Genomic DNA, 21,279 nt, shown 5'->3' with positions numbered 1-21,279 from the left:
TTTTGTACTACCCAGGTATTATGAACTCAATTCTCAACACTTACTTAAGGACGCCATTTTTGTTGCATTCTTACAAGCAGAATATGACTGATTTTTTACCCTTTCTCCACATCCTTCCACTTCCTCTTCACTTCTCAAATTATTTTGTACTACCCAGTTATTATGAACTCAATTCTCAACACTTACTTAAGGACGCCATTTTTGTTGCATTCTTACAAGCAGAATATGACTGATTTTTTACCCTTTCTCCACATCATAATAATAGGTAATGTGCCTTGCACCAATAGACGTTGATAAACATGGGCAGAAATCTGGTTGCAACTTTGCACATGAGTTGGGCTTCTTTGATTCAGTTGAGTTATATAATATTATTTGATGTTATTAGGGGGCTGACAAATGATTTTCAGGTAAACGCAAGAGGTGCGGGTGTAATGATTGCTGTGGTGGTCTATTTTGTTTGTTTTTTGGTGTGAATCTCTTCTGTCTCATTCTCTTTCTTGTATTGGGTAGACAGTTTCACCCACTCTGTGTAAGGCGATTCTGTTGTTAAATATACTAGTAAATCCTCGTCCACTGCCCATGTGAGGGCCAATTAAGCTTTGGCTGACTTTGGTTATATATCAGCCATGTTTCTAAATCTTGGCTTTCCATGGTTCCTTCATATAGATAAGTACAATGGCTTATAAGTGGTTTTAATACTCTCTCTTTTCATGGTTCCTTGATGCCTCCTTATTCCTTTATTATGTGATGCTTCATTCTCATCTTTCTATTTCCGCATTTTTTTTTGCGGTTATTGTTTTGATGGTTCTATCAATCAAGTTCTTATTCACAAGAAGTTTCTTTTTGCAGGCTTGGTATAGGGGAGAGGTAAGACAAATGTTTCTTTGAGGAACCGCAAAGATGCTGTACATGACTTGAACATTGTTAAGGACAGAGGTCTCGGCAGGGGGGATAAAGACATATAGAAAGTGACTGCAAGAAATTGTTCACAAATGCCCAAAAATGAGTAATAAAACAGTTGTACATGATGACAACTTGATATTTCTTGGTAAGAGAGTTGTTTAGCATTTAGTTCTATCCGAAAAAATTATCCTTTTTGTTGCATTTGGGGTTTATGATGTGAACTTTTCCTGTCTCTGATTTTTTTTTATCAAGATAGGGAGATGTTGCTTAGTCAATTTGCTAATATATCCTCTTTAGGTTACTTTTTACTTGTCATCTTTTATAATGATGGACAATCATAGTTTTCCTTTGTTTTTTGAAGAGTTCAAAACTTCAAATCTTTTCAGCTTCAAAATTTTCAAAAGAATCAGAAAATAGTTCTCTCTGTACACTTTGAGTGTTCTAACATTTTTAGTTCACTGTTGCTACTCCCTCTGGTTTTATTTAAGTTGTGGTTAAAGGTGCTCATAACGTCCTCAATATAGTAAGTACTAAGTACTAGTAAAGACTGAATTATGATTTGTGAGAAATGTCAAACTTCTAATTCTTTAGTATAACACTTGATTATGCTTTTTAACTTCTAGACATGATTTCTGCGCTTGATTTGGTACTGCCCCTTTTTTATCGGTAGTTCTCATTGCCATAATATGATTATGTATTTTGCTAACTGATCTTCTGCGTATTTGCATTAATTTTTTGGAAAGTATTTTTTACATTTACTATTTTTTTTAAAATTCTTTTCAAGTTTTGTTGCTCAGAATTTAAATTTTTTGACATTACATCCAATGCCACTGGCTCACAAAATTTCATACAATTTGAGAGCCTGATTCACACGTGCAACCCTATCGGTACTTTATTTTATTTAATTACGATTTCGTGGGATATAAATTTATCAGGTGGAGACTAATTATTGAATTTCTTGAATATTGTGTTGGTGCTCATCATATACGACAGCATGCCAAATGAGAGTAAAGTGTGTTGCAACACTTGATAAAGGGGGTGCGGTTTCATATTGTGAAATTCCTCAAGTTTTTGGTCCATAAGGAACAACCATATGCCATGGTATGAACTGTCATGGACTTTCTTACAACATTTGAACTCTCTTGCTAATCTGATGGTCAATTTGCATCAAGTTTTCTATGACGTTTATAAACTCTCATACTGATCTGACTTCAGTCCTAGTTTGCATTACATTTTTGGTTTCAATCATCATGTTATTAGTCCAAGTAGGTATTGCTTTATAAGTATACGTATGCGTTATTGCTAATTACTCTTATAAGAAGTTTAAATATATTTTTGTTAATTCCTCAGAGTTCTTGTGCATTCAGGTTTCAAAATGTTCCTTTTTGGGGATCTTCTTTTTTTTTTTGTGTTTACTTGTTTTCCTTTTTACTCTTTTTTTTTTTTTTTGCCCTTTCTTCCAATAATATTTTATTTGCTATAACGGTCTCAAAACTGATTTTTGTATTTATCTGCTAGCTTCCAGTGTACAAGATGAGTCAGAAACCTCTCTCTGATATCAATCTTTTGCATGAAATTTTTTGGGCCACATTTTTTTGCTGATTAAACATGGGGATTTAATTGACGGAGTCAACATATGAAGCTCCTGTGTAGCATGTCAATCCTTTGGGTGTCAATTTGGTATGATTCTTGTGCACCTTTGCTTTTCAGATTTTACAATATTTTTATATCCGTGGTTTATGATCAAGTAACTTTCTAACAATTTGTCTTTCTTTGTTGCTGGTTCTTGCTTTGAGTATTCTTCTCTAGTTCTTTTCAGCTAAGATTTATACTTGCCTCTCCTTCGTCCATTTTTTGTGAATTTCAGTTATCTCTTATATCTTTACTTATTCAGTTGCTTGAAGTTTTTTTGATGTTCATACATGGTTTGCATAATGTTTTAGGGTAAGAAGTTCAAGCTTTTACTTTTAAATGTTATAATTTCAGAGAGGTCTCTTATTCTTTGTTTATATACATATATGACATTCTGTAGTAGCTAAGCTCCAACTTGCACAAAAAATTTCAGATAATATTACTGTCCCCATGTTTTTGTAGATAAGGAAATATGATTTAAATTAGGCTTTGTAAATTTCAGATATTATCCAAGGATAATAAGAAACTCATTTCCATTACTGCCTCAATGAGCTACTTGGAGATATAGTGCCATGTGCATCATGTTCAATTGGATTATGCTGCTCTCAGCGTTGCTAAGAACAAGCTAATGAAGGACCTTGGCAGATGCAAAAGCGATTCAGATGATGTTGAAGGGATTGAAGACTATATTTGAGATTACTTTATGCAGTGATTCAGACCCATATGTGGAATGCTTTCTTGAGCATAGACATGAATGTAGAGGAGTGAACTGGCCTACGGTGTTACCATCTGATATAGTTTTGGTTGCTCGTATACTAGTGAAGTCTACATTGCAAGGAGCAGGTTATGTTGAGGTCTGTAATCTCTTGGAAATTCTTTGTATCTCATTATTAATCTAATATTTTCCGATTAATGGGGTCTCCACTCTCCATATCACTGATGATCTGTCTTCTGTGTGTGCTGTGTGTTGGGCGCTGTTATGTGCTATATGCATGCATGCATGCATGTGCAGTCATACATGAACTGATACAAACATACATAATAAACATGCTACGTAGGTCTTTCAAGCTATCTTAAAACTTGAGCGGCAGACCTTGGAGCCCTTGTAGCTCAATTCTTGGGTGGTATATGTAAATCAGCTAGGGTTTCACTTATGTTGCTCTGTTTTAATTATGAAGTTATTCTTTAATTGGAAAATTTAATTTTGATATCTGCATATAGGTGATTAAATATTCTGATAAAATATATGTGCATGTTTTGTTTTGATATTCCATTCACGTTCACTTCATATGCATTACTCAAATTGGTATTAATATCCTGCTAAATATAATTCCATACTTTCTAGCTATGTATCTTTTGAAATTTTGATATGGTCTCATTATTCCTTATTGTATATATATTGCAGGTTATCATAATTATTTCTCAAATCAGAGTGAATTCTATGGCAGTTGTTCGCATGAAATCTGTGGATAGTTATGGTCTGGCGGGTGAACTTAGAAAACATCCATCTAATTTAGGTGCTTTAACTAGCTCGTTGGACAGGTTTTTTCTTTGTAATATCCAAAAAATTTCCCTTTAGACTTCTCTTTCATCTTTGTTTTTTCTTATTGTCCTTGTTGTTTCTTTAACTCTTTTGTGCGCTCACTGTGGAAACTGAAGAATTTTCGGAAAGTTGACAGTGAAAGATGCTGGGATGCGCATTTGTAGGTATCATATTTCCTGTATCATAAACATGATGTGACTGAGAATTTACTTTACAACCAAAGTTGCAAGATTTTTTTTTCAATTGAATTGATTTTTCTTGGGTCAATGGTTAACCATTCACTTATCTCGGCATAAGTGTTAGAAGTAACATTGAGTTGAGCAAAACAGGGTACGCCTCTTCAAATGTAACACCAAATGGTATCATGTCTAAACTCTTAACTGTTACAGTGCTTGTTGTAAGTTCCACTTTTAACTTCCCTCCCCTCGCTTCTTGTTTTGCAGGTTGGTGGATCCAAAGATTTTGATATCAATGAAGGGCACTGTTTGGTCCTGACTTGAGCAATAACTTCCTTTGTATTGATCCTAGATATTGCTCGAAGTGTGGTTCTCATCGTTATTTTGAAACTTCATGTGCAGCATCAAAAAAACCTTGGAAATACATTAGAAGGTTAGAAGTTCAAGTTTTTTCCATCTTTGCATTTTCGATTAGTGTGTCATGCTTTAGGCATCTAGCACGAGCAGGTCTATACTCTATCGTATAGTAACTTAAAAATAAAAGTAAATTATGTCAATTTACGTGTGATTTTCATCTAGAGAGAGTAGATGAAGGGCATTGCTGAAGTGAGTTTCAACCTCTTCAACCTTTTGTTCTCTTCCAAAAAATAACTCCATCCATGACTAGACAGTTTCGGTTTTGAATGGTCCGTGCATTTCTGTTAGAATATTTTGAGGTGCTTTTCTTTGCCAGGCAGAGAAATACTATAGGTATACTAGTTTATCAGGGAATATCTGTAATTCATATCGACTTTCATGGCTGTGTATGATGTAATCTTGCAGGCAGCTGACGTACTTGCGAAATTTTTTGTTTACTAGGCGAGTTACAATCTGCGAATGATCATTTTAAGGTATATGTTTGCATGAAAATTATAAGATCCCGGAACTTGCATGATAACTGGAACTTGTATGCAGTTCCAATGTAATAGTGCTGCAATACAGACCTTCAATGTTACTTGTCTATTTGGGTAGAAAAGTCAGAGTTAGTGATTTTTGTGGTATATACACACAATATTCTATGTGAAAACTGTTGTTTTGACTTAAATTTTTTAAATATTCAAATATAGTTACGTTAATAATCTATTTTTTAGTATTTTCAACAAGCGTACCAGTTTTGAAATGGGTGTGCAAAGATTCCTTGTATGTATGGTTGATTTTTTTAGCGAAATGATTAAAAATATATATTTAAGCTTCTATAGTCTATAGGTAATCTGTGTTTGTGAGTGAGAGAGATAAATGCCAATCCTAATTTTGAGCTCGTATTCCCAAAGGTTTTATGGTGCTCATCACATTGTCATTGGATATGAACCCATGAAGCTAGTGTGCATTCAGCTTTCAGTGGATTATTATTCTACCCTTGTCCCTGGATAGTATAAACCGGCTGAGTGCCATATTTTCGCTGCAATCACTTAAGAGAGAAGCTTGCAACCTCTTGCAGTAAAAGGTTGACTTATTCTCATATTCTCATGAACAATTGCTGGTTATGGTCTTATTCTTTAAGTCCCATCGCTTCCTCTGTCTTTCTGTCTTATTATGTGGATTTGCATTGTCTTCTTTTAAGGCTTATATCTTGATGCTTTCTAAAATTTATTATTATTAAACCTACCTGTCCGGCTGGACCTTACGGTTTTCTGATAACAGCAAATTGGGTTGATGAATGACCGAGTAAACAAGTTAATATGTCTGATAATCTGCACTTTGTTACCGAATACGTTAATAATTTATCCTTAAATTATTGTCTTCGTTATGTTGTTAATTTGTTACTATTTAGTGATAGATGGTTTGCTTATATGGAAATGTTCTATGGTTTGCCATGCAAATGTTTGGTTAACTGGAAATGTTCTATGGAATGTTGGATCGGTATAGTATGTACTACTTGAAATGCTTCTAAGAGTTCATTATCTTGTTTCTGTCTTCTCTGCACCTGTTTTATTACTTAAATCTGTGGCAGCTTTTATGCGCAAGGGAGACCCCGTATGTACAATGAGTTTTCCGACTCCTACAGCTAATGGGTTGGTTGCTTGGTTAGCGTTAAAAATTGGGGTTTTTCAGTATGAACTATAGCAGGAAGAACTTATCAGATGGCTTTGCCATTTTCCCTGTTGCAAAGAATGACGGTAAGAACTAAGAAGTATTTATTGGAAAAACAAGTAGGCATAAGGATTTCACTGCACACAAAAAGCAAAGGCTTCTTTATGATTTTATTGGGATCAGACTCAGCATGTAAGGTATGCTTGCATTTCTCTCTTGTTTTGGCTACTATTTTTGCTCTCAGAAATTAAAAAAGTAGAAACTATAATTCCTCTGGTGAATATATACAACTAAAGGTCACGTGTTTACTCTTCTTGTCATTTTTAGTTATTGTGAAACTAAAGCTAAAATTTTTCATGTTGCTCCTAAATTAAGATCTGAGTGATGAGGATTTAGTAATACAACCCAATGGTAGTACATAAAAAAATATCTGCCAAGTGCAATTCTTTTACATCTTATCTCAGATGCATCTTTGAACCCCTTTTTTTTTTTTCTCGGCCATCATCAACATATAAAAACCGCCTTTATTTTTTTTGTTCTCTGTTACAAAATGAGGTGTTAACTTGGGGACATGTTATTTCGACATTCGACATTGGCTAAGCTAATGACGACATTCTTTCTTTTGTACTTGCTGAATGTGCACGGCTTAGCATTGTTTCGGCTTCTGTGGTAGATTGTTGTTGGTTATGGATTTGTGTTTGATGTAACATTGTCATTTACTTTTTGGGGGATTACTCGGGTATCTTGAAAGGGAGGTTTTTTTTTGAATTTCTATATTTGCTTTTGAGATATTTCCTTCTTTGATGATATGCTTGTTATATTTATGATAAAAAAAATCTGTCTTTAATGTTCATCAATCAACATGATGAACAATTGAAACCTGTATTTATGATCTTTGCAGGGGATGATGCCAACAGTGGCATTAGTAGTTTCATGTCTTCGTTCATATTAGAATGGATAGAAAATTATGCTAAAAATAAAAACGTATTCTACTTGATTGGCGGTGGATTTCTTCTTACTTGATTTTATTATTCATTTCTGGTAAGGATGATAATATTCTTGTGGGTTAATACAAATATTTATAAGAAAACCATTTTTGAAATAATCCATGTTATGGAACCATGACGATCTATTTGTTTAGTAATAAGATGAGGCTTTTTTAACGGTTGTACACAGTAGAAGCTAGTGACCACTAGTCTTTTTTTTCCCTGGACTTTCTTTACCCTTTCGAATTGTTCTCTCAAACCTTCACTATCTGCCATGTTTTTGAGGGTGCTGATGTTATTAATGTTGTTAATCTAAGAAATAGTTGTAAAAAGTGTTGAGTGTAGCTAAAGCAAAATTTTCTGTTTTTGATTAGGTGTCAAAACAAAATTTTCGATTTCAAACTGAAAGGAGAAACAATTTTGGTTATCATTTTAGAAAACTAATCAAACAGAAAAAGTATGTTTTCTTGAAAAAAAAAAATTAAAATTAAATGGACCTAAGATTTGCATAAAAATTACAAATGAATGGTTTCGAGTCTATTTGATTTTGTTGAGTTTCGCGCCTTTTTTGAAGAGGAAAAAAACTAGTATAAAGGACCACTATTAGGCCTTGCCTGAGACAACCAAAACCCAGAAGATTACAAACTGGAGCCAGAATGGGCCCATTGCTATATAAGCCCAATGACCTGATAAGCCTTTCCAATATTTAAACTTCTAGAATAGGTAATGTGTGTGTGTGAGAGAGAGAGGGACAGATAAATGCCAATCCCAATTTTGAGCTTGTATTCCCAAGGTTGTATGGTGCTCATCACATTGTCATTGGATATGAACCTGTGAAGCTGGAGTGCATTCAGCTTTCATTGGATGTTTATTCTACCTTTGATGATATAAACCGGCTGAATGCCATATTTTCGCTGTATTATGCAATCACTTAAGAGAGAAGCTTGCAACCTGTTGCAGTAAAAGGTTGACATATTCTCATATTCTGTGAGCAATTGCCGGTTAAGGTCTTATTTTCTAAGTCAATATCATCTCTCATCTCGTCCTCTTGTCTTTCTGTCTTATTATGTGGATTTGCATTGTCTTCTTTTAGGGCTTATATCTTGATGCTTTCTAGAATATATTATTATTTAACCTACCTGTCTGGACCTTACCGTTTTCTGATGACAGCAAATTAGGTTGATGAATGACCAAGTATACAAGTTAATATGTCTGATAATCTGCACTTTGTAATCGAATACATTAATAATTAGTAATTTATCCTTTCTATATTGTCTTCCCTTCCTTATGTTGTTAGTGATAGATGGTTTGCTTATCTGAAAATGTTCTATGGTTTTCCATGCAAATCTGAAAACTTAATTCTGTGGCAGCTTTTATGCGCACGGGAGACCCTGTTTTTCTATGTATGTACAACTCGAGTTATCTGACTCCTACAGGCTACAGCTAATGGATTGGTTATTTGGTTAGCGTTGAAAATTAGGGTTTTCCAGTATGAACTATAGCAGGAAGGACTTATCAGATGGCTTTGTCATTTTCACTGTTGCAGAGGGTGACGGTAAGAAGTATTTATTGGAAAAACAGGTAGGCATAATGATTTCACTGCACACAAAAGCAAAGGCTTCTTTGTGATTTTAATGGGATCAGACTCAGCATGTAAGGTATGCTTACATTTCTTTCTTGTTTTGGCTACTTAGAAACTATAATTCCTCTGGCGAATACATACAACTAAAGGCCACGTGTTTACTTTTCTGGTCATTTTTAGTTATTGTGAAACTAAAGAAAAAAAATTTCGAGTCGCTCCTAAATTAAGATCTGATTGATGAGGATTAGAAATACAACCAATGTTAGTACATAAAATATCACTTACCAAAAAAAAAATAGTACATAAAATATCTGCTAAGTGCAAGTCTTTTATATCTTATCTCACCTGCATCTTTGAACCCCTTATTCATTTTTTTTGCCGTCTCTGTTACAAAATGAGATGTTAATTTAGGGACGTTATTTGGACATTTGACATTGGCTAACCTAATGATGACGTTCTTTCTTTTGTACTTTCTGAATGTGCATGCCTTAGCATTGTTTCGACTTTTGTGGTAGATTGTTGCTGGTTATGCTTGTGTGTGTGATGTAACATTGTCATTTACTTTTTGGGGTATTACTCGGATATCTTGAAAGGAAGGTTTATAACTTGATGCTTTTTTAAATTTATTATTATTCAACCTACCTGTACGTATCGTGTACATACCTTACCATTTTCTGATGACAGCAAATAGGTTGATGAATGACCGAGTACACATAGTAATATGTCTGATAATCTGTACTTCGTTATCGAATACATTAGTAATTTATCCTTTCTTTATTGTCTTCCTTATATTGTTACTATTTAGTGGTTGATGGTTTGCTTATTTGGATATGTTCTATGCTTTGCCATGCAAAGGTCTGCTTAACTGGAAATGTTCCATGGAATGTTGGATCAGTATAGTATGTACTACTTGAAAATGCTTCTAAGAGTTCATTAACTTGTTTCCCTGTCATCTCTGCACCTGTTTTATTACTTAAATCTATGGCAGCTTTTAAGCGCAACAATTTGAGTTATCCAACTCCTACAGCTAATGGATTTACTTTGTTAGTGTGAAAATTAGGGTTTTCCGATATGAACTATAGCAGGAAGGACTTATCGGATGGCTTTGTCATTTTCACTGTTGCAGAGGATGACAGTAAGAAGTATTTATTGGAAAATCAAGTAGGCATAATGATTCTACTGCACACAAAAGCAAAAGATTCTTTATGATTTTAATGGGATCAGACTCGGCATGTAGGGTATGCATACATTTCTCTTTTGCTTTGGCTACTATTTTTGCTGTGAGAAATTAAGAAAGTAGAAACTAGAATTCCTCTGTTGAATATATATACAACTAAAGGCCACTCATGTTTACTCTTCTTGTCATTTTTAGTTATTGAGAAACTAAAGCTAAATTTTTCGAGTTGCTCCTAAATTAAGATCTGATTGAGAGGATTTAGAAATACAACCAATGGTAGTACATAAAATATCTGCTAAGTGCAAGTCTTTTACATCTTCTTATCTCACCTGCATCTTTGAACCCCTCAATTCTTTTTTCTTTCTCGGCTATCAACAACATATAAAACCACCTTTATTTTTGTTGTTGTTTCTGTTACGAAATGAGGTGTTAATGTAGGAACATGTTATTTGGACATTTGACATTGGCTAAGCTAATGATGACATTCTTTCTTTTGTACTTGCTGAATGTGCATGCCTTAGCATTGTTTCGACTTTTGTGGTAGATTGTTGTTGGTTATACATGTGTATGTGATGTAACATTGTCATTTACTTTGTGGGGGATTACTCGGGTTTCTTGAAAGGGAGGTTTTTTTTGAATTTCTATTTTTGCTTTGAGATATTTCCTTCTTTGATAATATGTTTGTTATATTTATGATAAAAAAAATCTGTCTTTAATGTTCATAAATCAACATGATGAACAATTGAAACCTGCATTTATGATCTTTGCAGGGGATGATGCCAACGGTGGCATTAGTAGTTTCAAGATTATGTGTTTGTGGTTTAGGCTCTCAATTTTTTTTTTTTTGTTTATTTTCTTGTCTTCGTTTATATAACAAGGGATAGAAAATTATGCTAAAAATGAAAACTTATTCTATTTGTTATCTTAAACCTTTACTATCTGCGATGTTTTTGAGGGTGCTGATGTTATTAGTGTCGTTAATCTAAGAAATAGTTGTAAGAAGTGTCGAGAGTAGCTAAAGCAAAATTTTGGGTTTTCGGTTCGGTGTCAAAACAAAATTTTCGATTTCAAACTGAGGAGGAACAATTTTGGTTATCATTTTAGAAAACTACTCGAAAGGAAAAAAGATGTTTTCTGAAAAAAAATTTAAATTAAATGGACCTAAGATTTGCATAAAAATTACAAATGAATGGTTTCATGTCTATTTGATTTTGTTGAGTTTCCCATATTTAAGCTTCTAGAATAGGTTATGTGTGTGTGTGTGTGAAATAGATATAAATACCAATCCCGATTTGAGCTTGTATTCCCAAAGGTTGTATGGTGCTCATCACTTTGTAAGCTGGTGTGCATTCAGCTTTCAGTGGATGTTTATTCTACCTTCGATAGTATAAACCAGCTGAGTGCCATATTTTCGCTGTATTATGGCTTACATGTAGTCATAATGCTCCCATATCTGCAATCACTTAAGAGACAAGCTTGCAACCTCTTGCTGTAAAAGGTTGACTTAATCTCATATTCTTTGAGCAATTGCCGGTTAAGGTCTTATTTTCTAAGTCTCATCTCTCACCTCTTCCTCTTGTCTTTCTGTTTTATTATGTGGATTTGCATTGTCTTCATTTAGGGCTTAAATCTTGATGCTTTCTAAAATATATTATTATTTAACTTACCCGTCTAGACCTTACCGTTTTCTGATGACAACAAATTAGGTTGGTGAATGACCAAGCATACAAGTTCATATGTCTGATAATATGTACTTCGTTATCGAATACATTAGTAATTTATCCTTTCTTTATTGTCTTCCTTATGTTGTTACCCTTTAGTGATAGATGGTTTGTTTATTTGGAAATGTTCTATGGTTTTCAATTCAAAGTTTTGCTTATCTGAAAATGTTAATGAACTAATCCAACATTTCAATAACTTGTTTCTCTGTCTTCTCTGCACCTGTTTTATTACTTAAATCTGTGGCAGCTTTTATGCGCAAGGGAGACCCCATTTTTCTATGTATGTCCAATTTGATCATAGAGCTTTGGCTACCATGAGAGTTTTTTTAATAAGCAGCATATAAGAAAGTTTGTTGAATAACATAATTGTGTGACCACTGACCAGTGGTTTGGAGGAGTTTCTCTGGTTCTCCAAATTGTTAAGACATGTTATTTGGACATTAGCTAATGCTGACATTCTTTCTTCTTTGCTTGCTGAATTGTGCTTGCCTTGGCAAAATATTGCTTCCACTTTTGTGGTAGATCGTTGTTGGTTATGCATGTGTGTGTGATATAACATTGTCATACTTTTTTGCGATTGCTCGGGTATGTTGGAAGGGAGGTTTTTTGAATTTCTCTCTGTTTTGAGAGATTTCCTTCTTTATGATGAACAAATCCGTCTTTCATGTTCATCAATCAACATGATGAACAATTGAGACCTCTATTTATGATCTTTGTTGGCATGATAGTTTCAACATGATGGTGTTTGTGGTTTAGGCAGATATTCTCATGTGCGGACGTCCGTAACTTAATAATTTGTGCACTTCACTTTTTAAGTGTTTTAAAAAATGAAATGACAAGTGCAGCTCACAATTCACTGTTTTGGGTCCCACATTCTACAAATCAAACGGGAGAATTCTTGGTGATTTAGGTGCTCAAATTTTATTAGTTTTATTTTCATGTCTTCATTTATTCTCTACTTGATTGGCGATGGATTTCTTTCCTACTTGATTAGTTTGAACAGCTTTCCATGACATCTTTTATGATTCATTTCTGGCCAGGATCTTCATATTCTTGTGGGTTCCAAATATTTATTGAAAAAAAAACCAGTTTTGAAATGATCCACGTTGTGGACCAATGAGGATGTAACGGCTGTACATAGAAGTTGCTTTGGCTAATCTCTCTTCTTTTTTCTAGACTTTTTTACCTTTCGAAGTAATCTCTTTTGTCGAGCTCACAGTATGTTCTAAGATTCATCATTCATTCAAGTTTTCCGTGCGGTGGACAAACGTAAAACCTGCCTGCGAGTGTGAGTGAGCAGCAGCTTTCTGCTTTAACCAACAAAATAAGCAGAGAGAGAGAGAGTGTGTGTGAGGGAGTAGTAGAACTAGAGACTACAGTGGGCAGCCGAGTAGTCCAACTGTCCTAACGACTCTCTTCCTATTGCTTGCATTATTCTTCTCGTAATCAGCCACACGCACAAACCCCTTCATAACTCCGCCGCTTCTCTCGCCCTACTCTAGTCAGGCTTTTTATTTTCACAGACAAGCAACACAAACAACACTCTCACCAATGGCCGCTGCTAATGGTAAGAATTATTATGTTATTGTATTTGTGGCCTCAAACGCGTTCCAGAAGTGCTATGGATTCTCTGCAACTAGGATTCCAGTTATTCCGGTCATGCACATTAAATTTGTGCATACGTCTCAGCAATTGAGATAATTGATGTTTATCTTTCTCGGAAGTCGTATCATTAATTTTTATCTTGCACATGCAATGTGATCTTTCCATGAATACTAGAAAAAAATTTCTAGTTGCCTTTTTTGCAGGAGTGATGTATGGTAGGTCAGATCAGATTGAGGAGGACCACTAAATAACAAACAAAATCTAATTGACATGACCAGAGCATGTAATATTGAGCTTGAAATTAAGGAACAAAGTGCAGATCAAGATTCGTGAGTCCGTATATGTCCTTGAGATTTTCCTAGTATTCTATGTATGTACGATTGATTAAGCAATGTATCTAAGGACAAAACAGCATCTAAGTGCGCCAAGTTCTTTGACGCGGCTGACAGAACCTTGGGGCTCCGATGCCATAGTCGCCAATAAAATAGGTTGGGAGTGAAATTTGGGAGCGGCCTTCTATGTAGTCCATGAACTCCTCAAGCAGCTCCGGCGAGTCAGGGAAGAACTGGCCAACGCAAAGAAGCGCATCGAGTGGACCCGCTGACTTGTTAACCTTACGAGAATCAAACTCGATTCAGTCAAAACAGCACTATCGTAGAGAAAATAAACCTAGCTTTTGTATCATGTATAAGCATATATGTAGGTATAGGTGTAAGTAGAGAGCGACCGATTGGACACGCTTGAAGAGCTGGTTGAGGCGGCCTAAGACATCCCCGCAGAGCAAAATTCTTGGACCAGCCATGAGAGAGAGTGTGCCAAGAGCCTTTGAGAATTGAGAGTGAAGAAAGGGAGAGGCGGGTTATGCTTGGTGCCTAGGAGACGGAGGGCTACATGGGCCCGCGCCCTTCAGGGGCACAGCTTTGTAATGGGCCTCTGGTATTCAGTTTTTATTATTATGGGCTAAGTTGCTCCACATATGAAGCCCAAATTCCAATATATCTTTTCAGCTAACGGCCCACTCAAACTGTGGATTTGTCTCTGCACCTCACTAACCTCTTTGTGTTTATGTTTACATAGATCGAAAATAGTCATTATGTTGGTAAGAATTACTATGTTATTGTATTTGTGGCCTCGAACTCATTCCAAAAGTGTTACGGATACCAATCATGCACATTAATATTTTACATACATCTCAATAATCGAGATAATTGGGATCTCATGCAGTTGTTGGGATATTTATTTTTTCGGAAGGCAATATCGTCATTATTTTTTTTATCTTGCACATGCAATGTGATCTTTCCATGAATACTACTCCTATAAAAATCTCGTTCCCTTTTTTGCAGGAATGATGTATGGTAGGTCAGATCAGATTGAGGAGGGCCACTAAATAACAAACCAAATCTAATTGACATGACCAGAGAATGTAATATTTATTAAACTTGAAATTAAGGAACAAAGTGCAGATCGAGATTCGTGAGTCCCATATATGTCCTTGACATTTTCCTACTAATGTATGTATGTGTGATTGATTGAGCAATAAGCATGGTATCTTTGGGATAAGGACAAAACAGCATCTACTTGGAAATCTAAAATGTATCCTTCAAATCTCTAGTGGAGCAGTTTTCATGGGAAACAGTAGTACAATTTCTACTGTTACGTAGCCCTTTTCATGCACTTAATTTTATTGGGGAGGTACGAATATACATGATTAGTGTACCTGCTTTAGCAATCAAAGCCTGGATCCCATGAAGATTTCCACTATCTTTTAGGAGGGAGACCCTTCAATGTTAGAAGGATTGATTCTCTTTCATCAAATAAACTCTCCACGACCAAACCAGCTAAGCCAAATGCCAATAATAAATGTGTGTGTGTGTGTGTGTCATGAAATGACAACTTTTTAGTTTCTTTCCCTTTAATTTCTTTCATTTATTTGTGTTAGGTAAGAAGTACTCCAAAGTCCAAACCTAACTATCACTGTTTTGGAATGTAGCAGCGCATGCATGCTTAGTTGTGTTTCATGTGGTAATTCTCGATGATGTATATATATACCTATTACCAGGAATTCTCTTTTTGGTGGACACCCGCAAATTATATTATCTTACGCACCTTAATCTCACAATTAATTTGAAATATATGAGACCCAAAACAGTGAGTTACATTTGTTATTTCACTTTTGAAAATGCTTAAAAAGTGGAGTGCGGAAGTTATTAAATTGCATACGTCCGTACTTGAGAATTTATATATATGATGACGTCAAAAATAGGACCGACCCTACTGGACTAATCAGTTAGTCAGACCAAGTCCTTCCTTCTTGATTGGCCAGCTACCTTCCTTCCTGCACAAGTCAGTACAGTATTAAACTTGAGAGGATGGTTCACTGTTCGGAGCTCTACCTCTTGCTCAGTAAGTAAATTTAAGTGCAGGAGTTAGAATAATTCTTACCTGAGAATGGAGGTCCTCTTTTTATATGTGTCTGAGCAGTTTGAGTTGTAGTAGGAGTTAGACTCTCTCTCATTGGTTTGCTAGAAGGTTTTTTGGAGGGCAAATTCCCTCCATATCCCTCTCTGAAGGGGAGTAGGACTATGCTTGAGAGTTAGTGTCCTGTTGAGCCTCTTCATTGGTAGATCTGACCATAGTAAGGTATATTTTAACCTTACTACCTAAGTTGGATGGGACGAACCACCTTGGTTGGAAGGAGTGTACTAGGAAAGTATATCATGACCTTCTTATCACGTGGTCCATACTTCTTACCTCGGTGAACAACCGAAGTAGTGCCTTCAATCCTGTAGTTCGGCCTCTTCTTGGTCATACCGAAGTAAGAACTTCGGTTGCTGACTGGTCTTGACATAGCTATCACTTATGTGCCACATGTCCAACTTTTATTGGTGGGGTAATTTTGGTATTATCAATATATATGTATATATTTAACTGAGAAAAATGATTATGGTGGACGTTAATTTGGTGTCTAAAAGTATATTAATAAACTCACCATAAGTTCATGCAGATTAGAATAAAATCAATACATGAATATTACTCACAATTCATAAAAATCATTTGCGTTGTTTCGTTCAAACATTTTGCAAGGATCCAAGCAGCTCGATCGTGTGAACAATAAATAAATAAATAAATAAATAAATATATATATATATATATATATATATATATATATATATATATATATATATATTTGACTTAGGTGGTGTGCTGATCGATGGAGACAAAATTTTACGTGTTGAACGTGTTGAAGATAATCATCGTGATGAAGAATGAAGCCAACCCGCCCACAGATTGTGTTCATATGTCCCTATTCCTGTGGGCCTATATATATATATAGCGTTGATGATTGTGGGCAATTGGATTGCGATTTCATCTGTTAAGATTAGTCAACTTTGGTCAATTTGTTGTTTGGATTCGCAATCGATTACGCTTGAATGGTTAGTCATTAGAAGGATCTTTGAGATTTTCTTTTAGGTTAGGATCATAATTATTATATTTGAGATTTTTTTGGTTGCTATTTCAAATGAAACAAACATCTAAACGAGAAAGGGACGCCAGACTCCTTTTTTTTTTTTTCCTAAATTTCATTCCAAGATTTTATTGGTGCTTGTGTAAATATTTATTTGATTTAGGGTTATTGATGCACCGCGAAGGGGAGTTTATAGCAAAATTCACAACACTAAAAGAAAACAACCCGTTCATAAATTTTTTGGGATTAAGGGTTTGTCATATGAATTCACATCACCCTAAGAATACAAGTACTAGTGGGTAAAACAGATCGATCCGCAACTTTCAAATTTCAATCTCGATTTGAACCTTGAAACGTTTGGATTCGAGTAAACATGTGAAATTCAAATTTATACTCTTCCAAAATCATCTTTCCAATAAAATCTCAGAATAGTTAGATGTCCTTGTTATGATGATGCAAAGTATTGTGCGTCATGTAAACAACAAACGTGGTCTGGAATATGATCAATTGACCGACTTACATATATGTAGCCCTAAATATGGACAAAAAATACAAACTAAATCTTGGAATGAAGAAAAAATCAATCCGACATGTCTCTTTCGTGTGAAATTACAACAAACGAAATAAGTCAAATTCAATACGACAAATATATATATATATATATATATGTATATTTCCATGGCAATTCTCCGAAACCTAAAAAGAAAATCTCAAAAGATAATTCTAATGATTCAATATTCTAGGAAAAAAACCGAACACACACTCTTTTCAAATAAATTGACCAGAGTTGACTGATATCGCAATCCAAGGGCCCAGATACACCATGGTTGGTTCGTATATAAAATAGGCCCACTGGAATTGGAATCTGAAATATTCATCATCATCATCAGTATTATTACCGACGTTGAACAAGCAAATTTGTTGCTTTTGTCTCCATCCACCAGATTGTTCACACGACCTGATTCGATCCTCGCAAAATCTTTGAAAAAAAAGCTTCAAATGAAGACCTTTGATTGATTTTGTTTTGTTTGCAGTCCAAGATTTTCTTACCTCGATTTCATCCAAGATTTTCTTACCTTGATTTCACCAGATAACTTTTTACGTGTCCAATATACACTTTGACGATGGCAATAGGTAGAGGTGGCAAAATTATGTCTGATTGGAATGATCGAATTTGTCCTACCCAGATTAAACTAAGTTTGAACATAAATATTTAGGGTCCAAACAAAACTATTTCGTTCGGGTCTAAACACACCGATTTACTTGTCCTGACCTTAATCCTGATTAGTTTATTATTCGAATTTAAACCAATCTGTGTTTGGTCAATTCGATACGTCAGAAATCCAAATCGGGTTAGGGTCTGGAGATGTAAATATCTCGTAAACACTTGATGTTGTCCGATCTAAAATCGATCGGAAACCGATTTTTTTTTCTCACCCCTACTAATAGGTTAATAAATAATATAGTATTATTACATTTTGAAAATGAGAATGCATGCATGCATGTATTTGATCACAAAAAGTCAAGAGAATAGACATGATATCTGACACTTTTCTTGTCTCCTGGTTACCTATTTTGCTTGCAATCACAATGGTCACCAATCAATCTGTTTATGCAGCGTGTCTTATGATCATCTACAGCGCGACAAAATCATTTCCTTAAAACATAATGTCACGAATTATAAATAATTACATTATTATTATACTTAAAGGGGAAATAATTACTGATTAATTAACTTAAAATATACAGAACTCTTGGATGCTAAAACGAGTTAAAAATTCTTTGTCCTGGGGACAGTAACATTTTAGGATCAAACTTGGCTTTCCTGTCTTGAAACGTTGCCCATTTTGGTCCAAAATGGTTAATCCACTCTTGTTTAGTTGTGTAGTATGGTAAATACTGCTTAACACCAATGCCAGCATTATCACAGAATTTCATTATCTCTTTGATTTGCTCATCAAACTCCTCCCAACCATCATTCCCACTTGAATGCAAAAATCCTACACAGTAAAAAACATCTTCATCCGGTATCACTGTCGACATTCTATCGTCCCATCTACAATTAATTATTAACAATCACAAATTAGTTTCATTATAACACGAAACGCAATAATGTCGAACTTTTAATTAACTTATAAGTCGTAAAATAAGCTGTAGTTTGACTCACTTGTTTCGATTCATAGGATAAATAAGGACAGGTCCTACAGTGATGTTTCGTCTCGTCACAATGTCATTGAAAACACCAGAATTGAAATCTGAGATACGAGATTTGGGTATAAAGAGATTTAACCATGGATGTGGAACATCCCATAACCCTTGTGACTGAAGCTTTAGCTCTCCACTTCGAACCCTATCAAGAAATTCCACGTAGGACACATCTCTCTTGTACATAAATCCCGGAATGAAGCTTAGTCCATCAAGGAATAATTCCACTTCCTAAAATACGATAAAAAAAAATATCAATATTTAAACATAAATTAAGAGGACCATATAATGTTTGAATTTAATTTGGGCACGTAAATATATATATACCTTGTCTACGGTGTGTTGGGTAGCATCATCATAGTACTTGGCTAACTCTAGATAGTAGATAATGCGGTGGTCCTTCATGAGGGACGTGATTTTAGGGATATCGGAAGGTGGAAAAAAGGAGGATCTCCAATTGTTTGGATGATTTTGATTGTGTAATAGAATTGAACCTTCCAGGTAATGAAGGCCGTTCTCTTGGTTCCTTCCATTGATTGATATCAAACTTTCTTGGTCCTTTGTGAAAGCTGTGAAATCGCTGTAAAGCATTCGCACCCACTTTACCTATAAACGCAATCAAAATGTCGTCATTTGACTTGAAGAGGCAGCTGCATCAATTAAATTGTCATATACATACATATATATATATATATATGTGAACTTTCGATGCAAAGTTAATGTAAAGACTTAAAAGACATATAATACGGACCATTTTTTTGATAAGTAAAATATTAAGTGCATTTGGGTCTAAAATGTTTTAAATCGATAGTGAAAACATAACTCCATATTATCTAGGTTTTTAGTTTAAGTCTGTGACAAGAGAATTTATATATATGTGCGTGTGAGAATTTATTTATATAATTACCCTGTTTGGTGCTGGTTCCAAGGGAATTCGTGCTCTGGTGATAATGCCAAATTGACCCAAACCTCCAAGGACACCATAAAACAGCTCCGGATTCGCATCTGCCGAGCAAGTCACCAACTTTCCCTTTCCTGTAACATATATAAATATGATTTAATTATAAAACATAAATTTTTTTATAAGCCCAATCAACCCTAAAATTAGAGATCAGAACAGAGAAAAATAAGTAATTAATATTAATTGTACACGAACGTACCAGTAATTACATCCATCTCATTGACATTGCTGATCTGAGGCCCAAAACGGAACGTTTGGCCACTGATTCCGGCATTAGAGAGTGTTCCACCGACTGTAAGGTACAGATAATCGGTCCATGAAACCGGTGCAAGACCGTGTTTTAGTGTCTGGTGCAACACATCGATCCATAGCTGCTCGCTTCCGACGTCTGCATAAAACCCCGAACCAGCACTTCCGGAGACAAACACTCCTCCACTCTCATCTCTGTTCTCTCTCAAAGCCATCATGTCCACCACGACCCCGTCACGTGCCATGGCCTGTCCGCGGACGGAGTGGCTACGGCCCCTGGCGGCTATAGTGACGGGAACCGTCGAGGAATCGTATGCGAATTTGACGAGACTGGTGATGTCTTGTACGGAAGATGGGCGTAGAACCGCCGCTGGAATTTGGTGAACTATGTTGCCGTAATCGGTTGAGGCTAAGTTTATTGAATCAGCATCAACATGGAGCCTGTTGGAGATGTCAAGGTATTTTGTGAAGAGCTCATTTGGGAGTAAAGTTAACCATGGCTTGGATTTCCTTATTATGGATACCAAACAGGTGATGTATAACAAGATGAGCAAATATGTTTTGCTTGTGAAATTCTCTGCCATTTCTGTCTATGGTTTAGGAGAGAGACAGGGAAAGAGAGAGATAGGAGCTGAATGGTTTTTTTTATATTAGGTGGTGTGTATATATATAGGAATTGATGTGTCGACATTTGGTTTGCGGAATTAATCTTTCTAAGAAGAATAGTTTTCTTTTGTCAATGATTCCTATTTATGGTTGGTGAAATATTCTTTGAAATCTATAATTTCAATAAAAATTGGATTCCTCTTGAGGAATTCTCCTTATTTTTAATTAAATATATATAATGTAATTTTCAAAAACAAATAATTTCGACAATATTCTACAATTATATATTTTAAATATGTTATTTTTTATATTATTTCACTCTCATTGATTAAATCTGATAATTTTTTGTTTCATTTTATAGTTTTAATTTGGATATTCAAATGAAAGTGTTATTTTT

At 35.1% G+C, this 21,279-nt stretch overlaps 1 protein-coding gene and 1 long non-coding RNA gene across 2 annotated transcripts; one reads left to right on the top strand and one right to left on the bottom strand.

Moving 5' to 3' along the window:
- Window positions 1–847: 847 nt before the first annotated feature.
- On the top strand, window positions 848–4,295 carry LOC119997080. The gene is made up of 5 exons (XR_005467957.1): window positions 848–1,048; window positions 1,897–2,004; window positions 2,422–2,583; window positions 3,038–3,389; window positions 3,941–4,295. It is a non-coding gene; the product is annotated as an uncharacterized LOC119997080 (long non-coding RNA).
- Window positions 4,296–18,468: 14,173 nt separating this feature from the next.
- On the bottom strand, window positions 18,469–20,899 carry LOC119997676 (cytokinin dehydrogenase 3-like). The gene is made up of 5 exons (XM_038844838.1): window positions 20,227–20,899; window positions 19,974–20,101; window positions 19,394–19,672; window positions 19,029–19,297; window positions 18,469–18,917 (listed from the first exon to the last, which is right to left on the bottom strand). Exons 1-5 carry the CDS (start codon window positions 20,858–20,860, stop codon window positions 18,623–18,625), a joined length of 1,605 nt encoding a protein of 534 aa, XP_038700766.1. The 5' UTR covers window positions 20,861–20,899; the 3' UTR covers window positions 18,469–18,622.
- Window positions 20,900–21,279: the final 380 nt, after the last annotated feature.

The sequence above is a fragment of the Tripterygium wilfordii genome, chromosome 4 (genome assembly GCF_013401445.1).
Source record: "Tripterygium wilfordii isolate XIE 37 chromosome 4, ASM1340144v1, whole genome shotgun sequence".
Classification (NCBI taxonomy): domain Eukaryota; kingdom Viridiplantae; phylum Streptophyta; class Magnoliopsida; order Celastrales; family Celastraceae; genus Tripterygium; species Tripterygium wilfordii.
Note: the sequence above shows the minus strand (reverse complement) of the source record. Positions and strands in the feature narration are given on the sequence as shown.

Bases quoted from the DNA above. Each gene is read 5' to 3' on its own strand.
- LOC119997676 (XM_038844838.1), bottom strand. From the start codon at position 20,860: ATGGCAGAGAATTTCACAAGCAAAACATATTTGCTCATCTTGTTATAC. The intron at 20,102-20,226 runs GTACGTTCGTGT...TATATGTTACAG, and splicing joins TGAGATGGATGTAATTACTG to GAAAGGGAAAGTTGGTGACT. The intron at 19,673-19,973 runs GTAATTATATAA...TTGCGTTTATAG, and splicing joins TGGAACCAGCACCAAACAGG to GTAAAGTGGGTGCGAATGCT.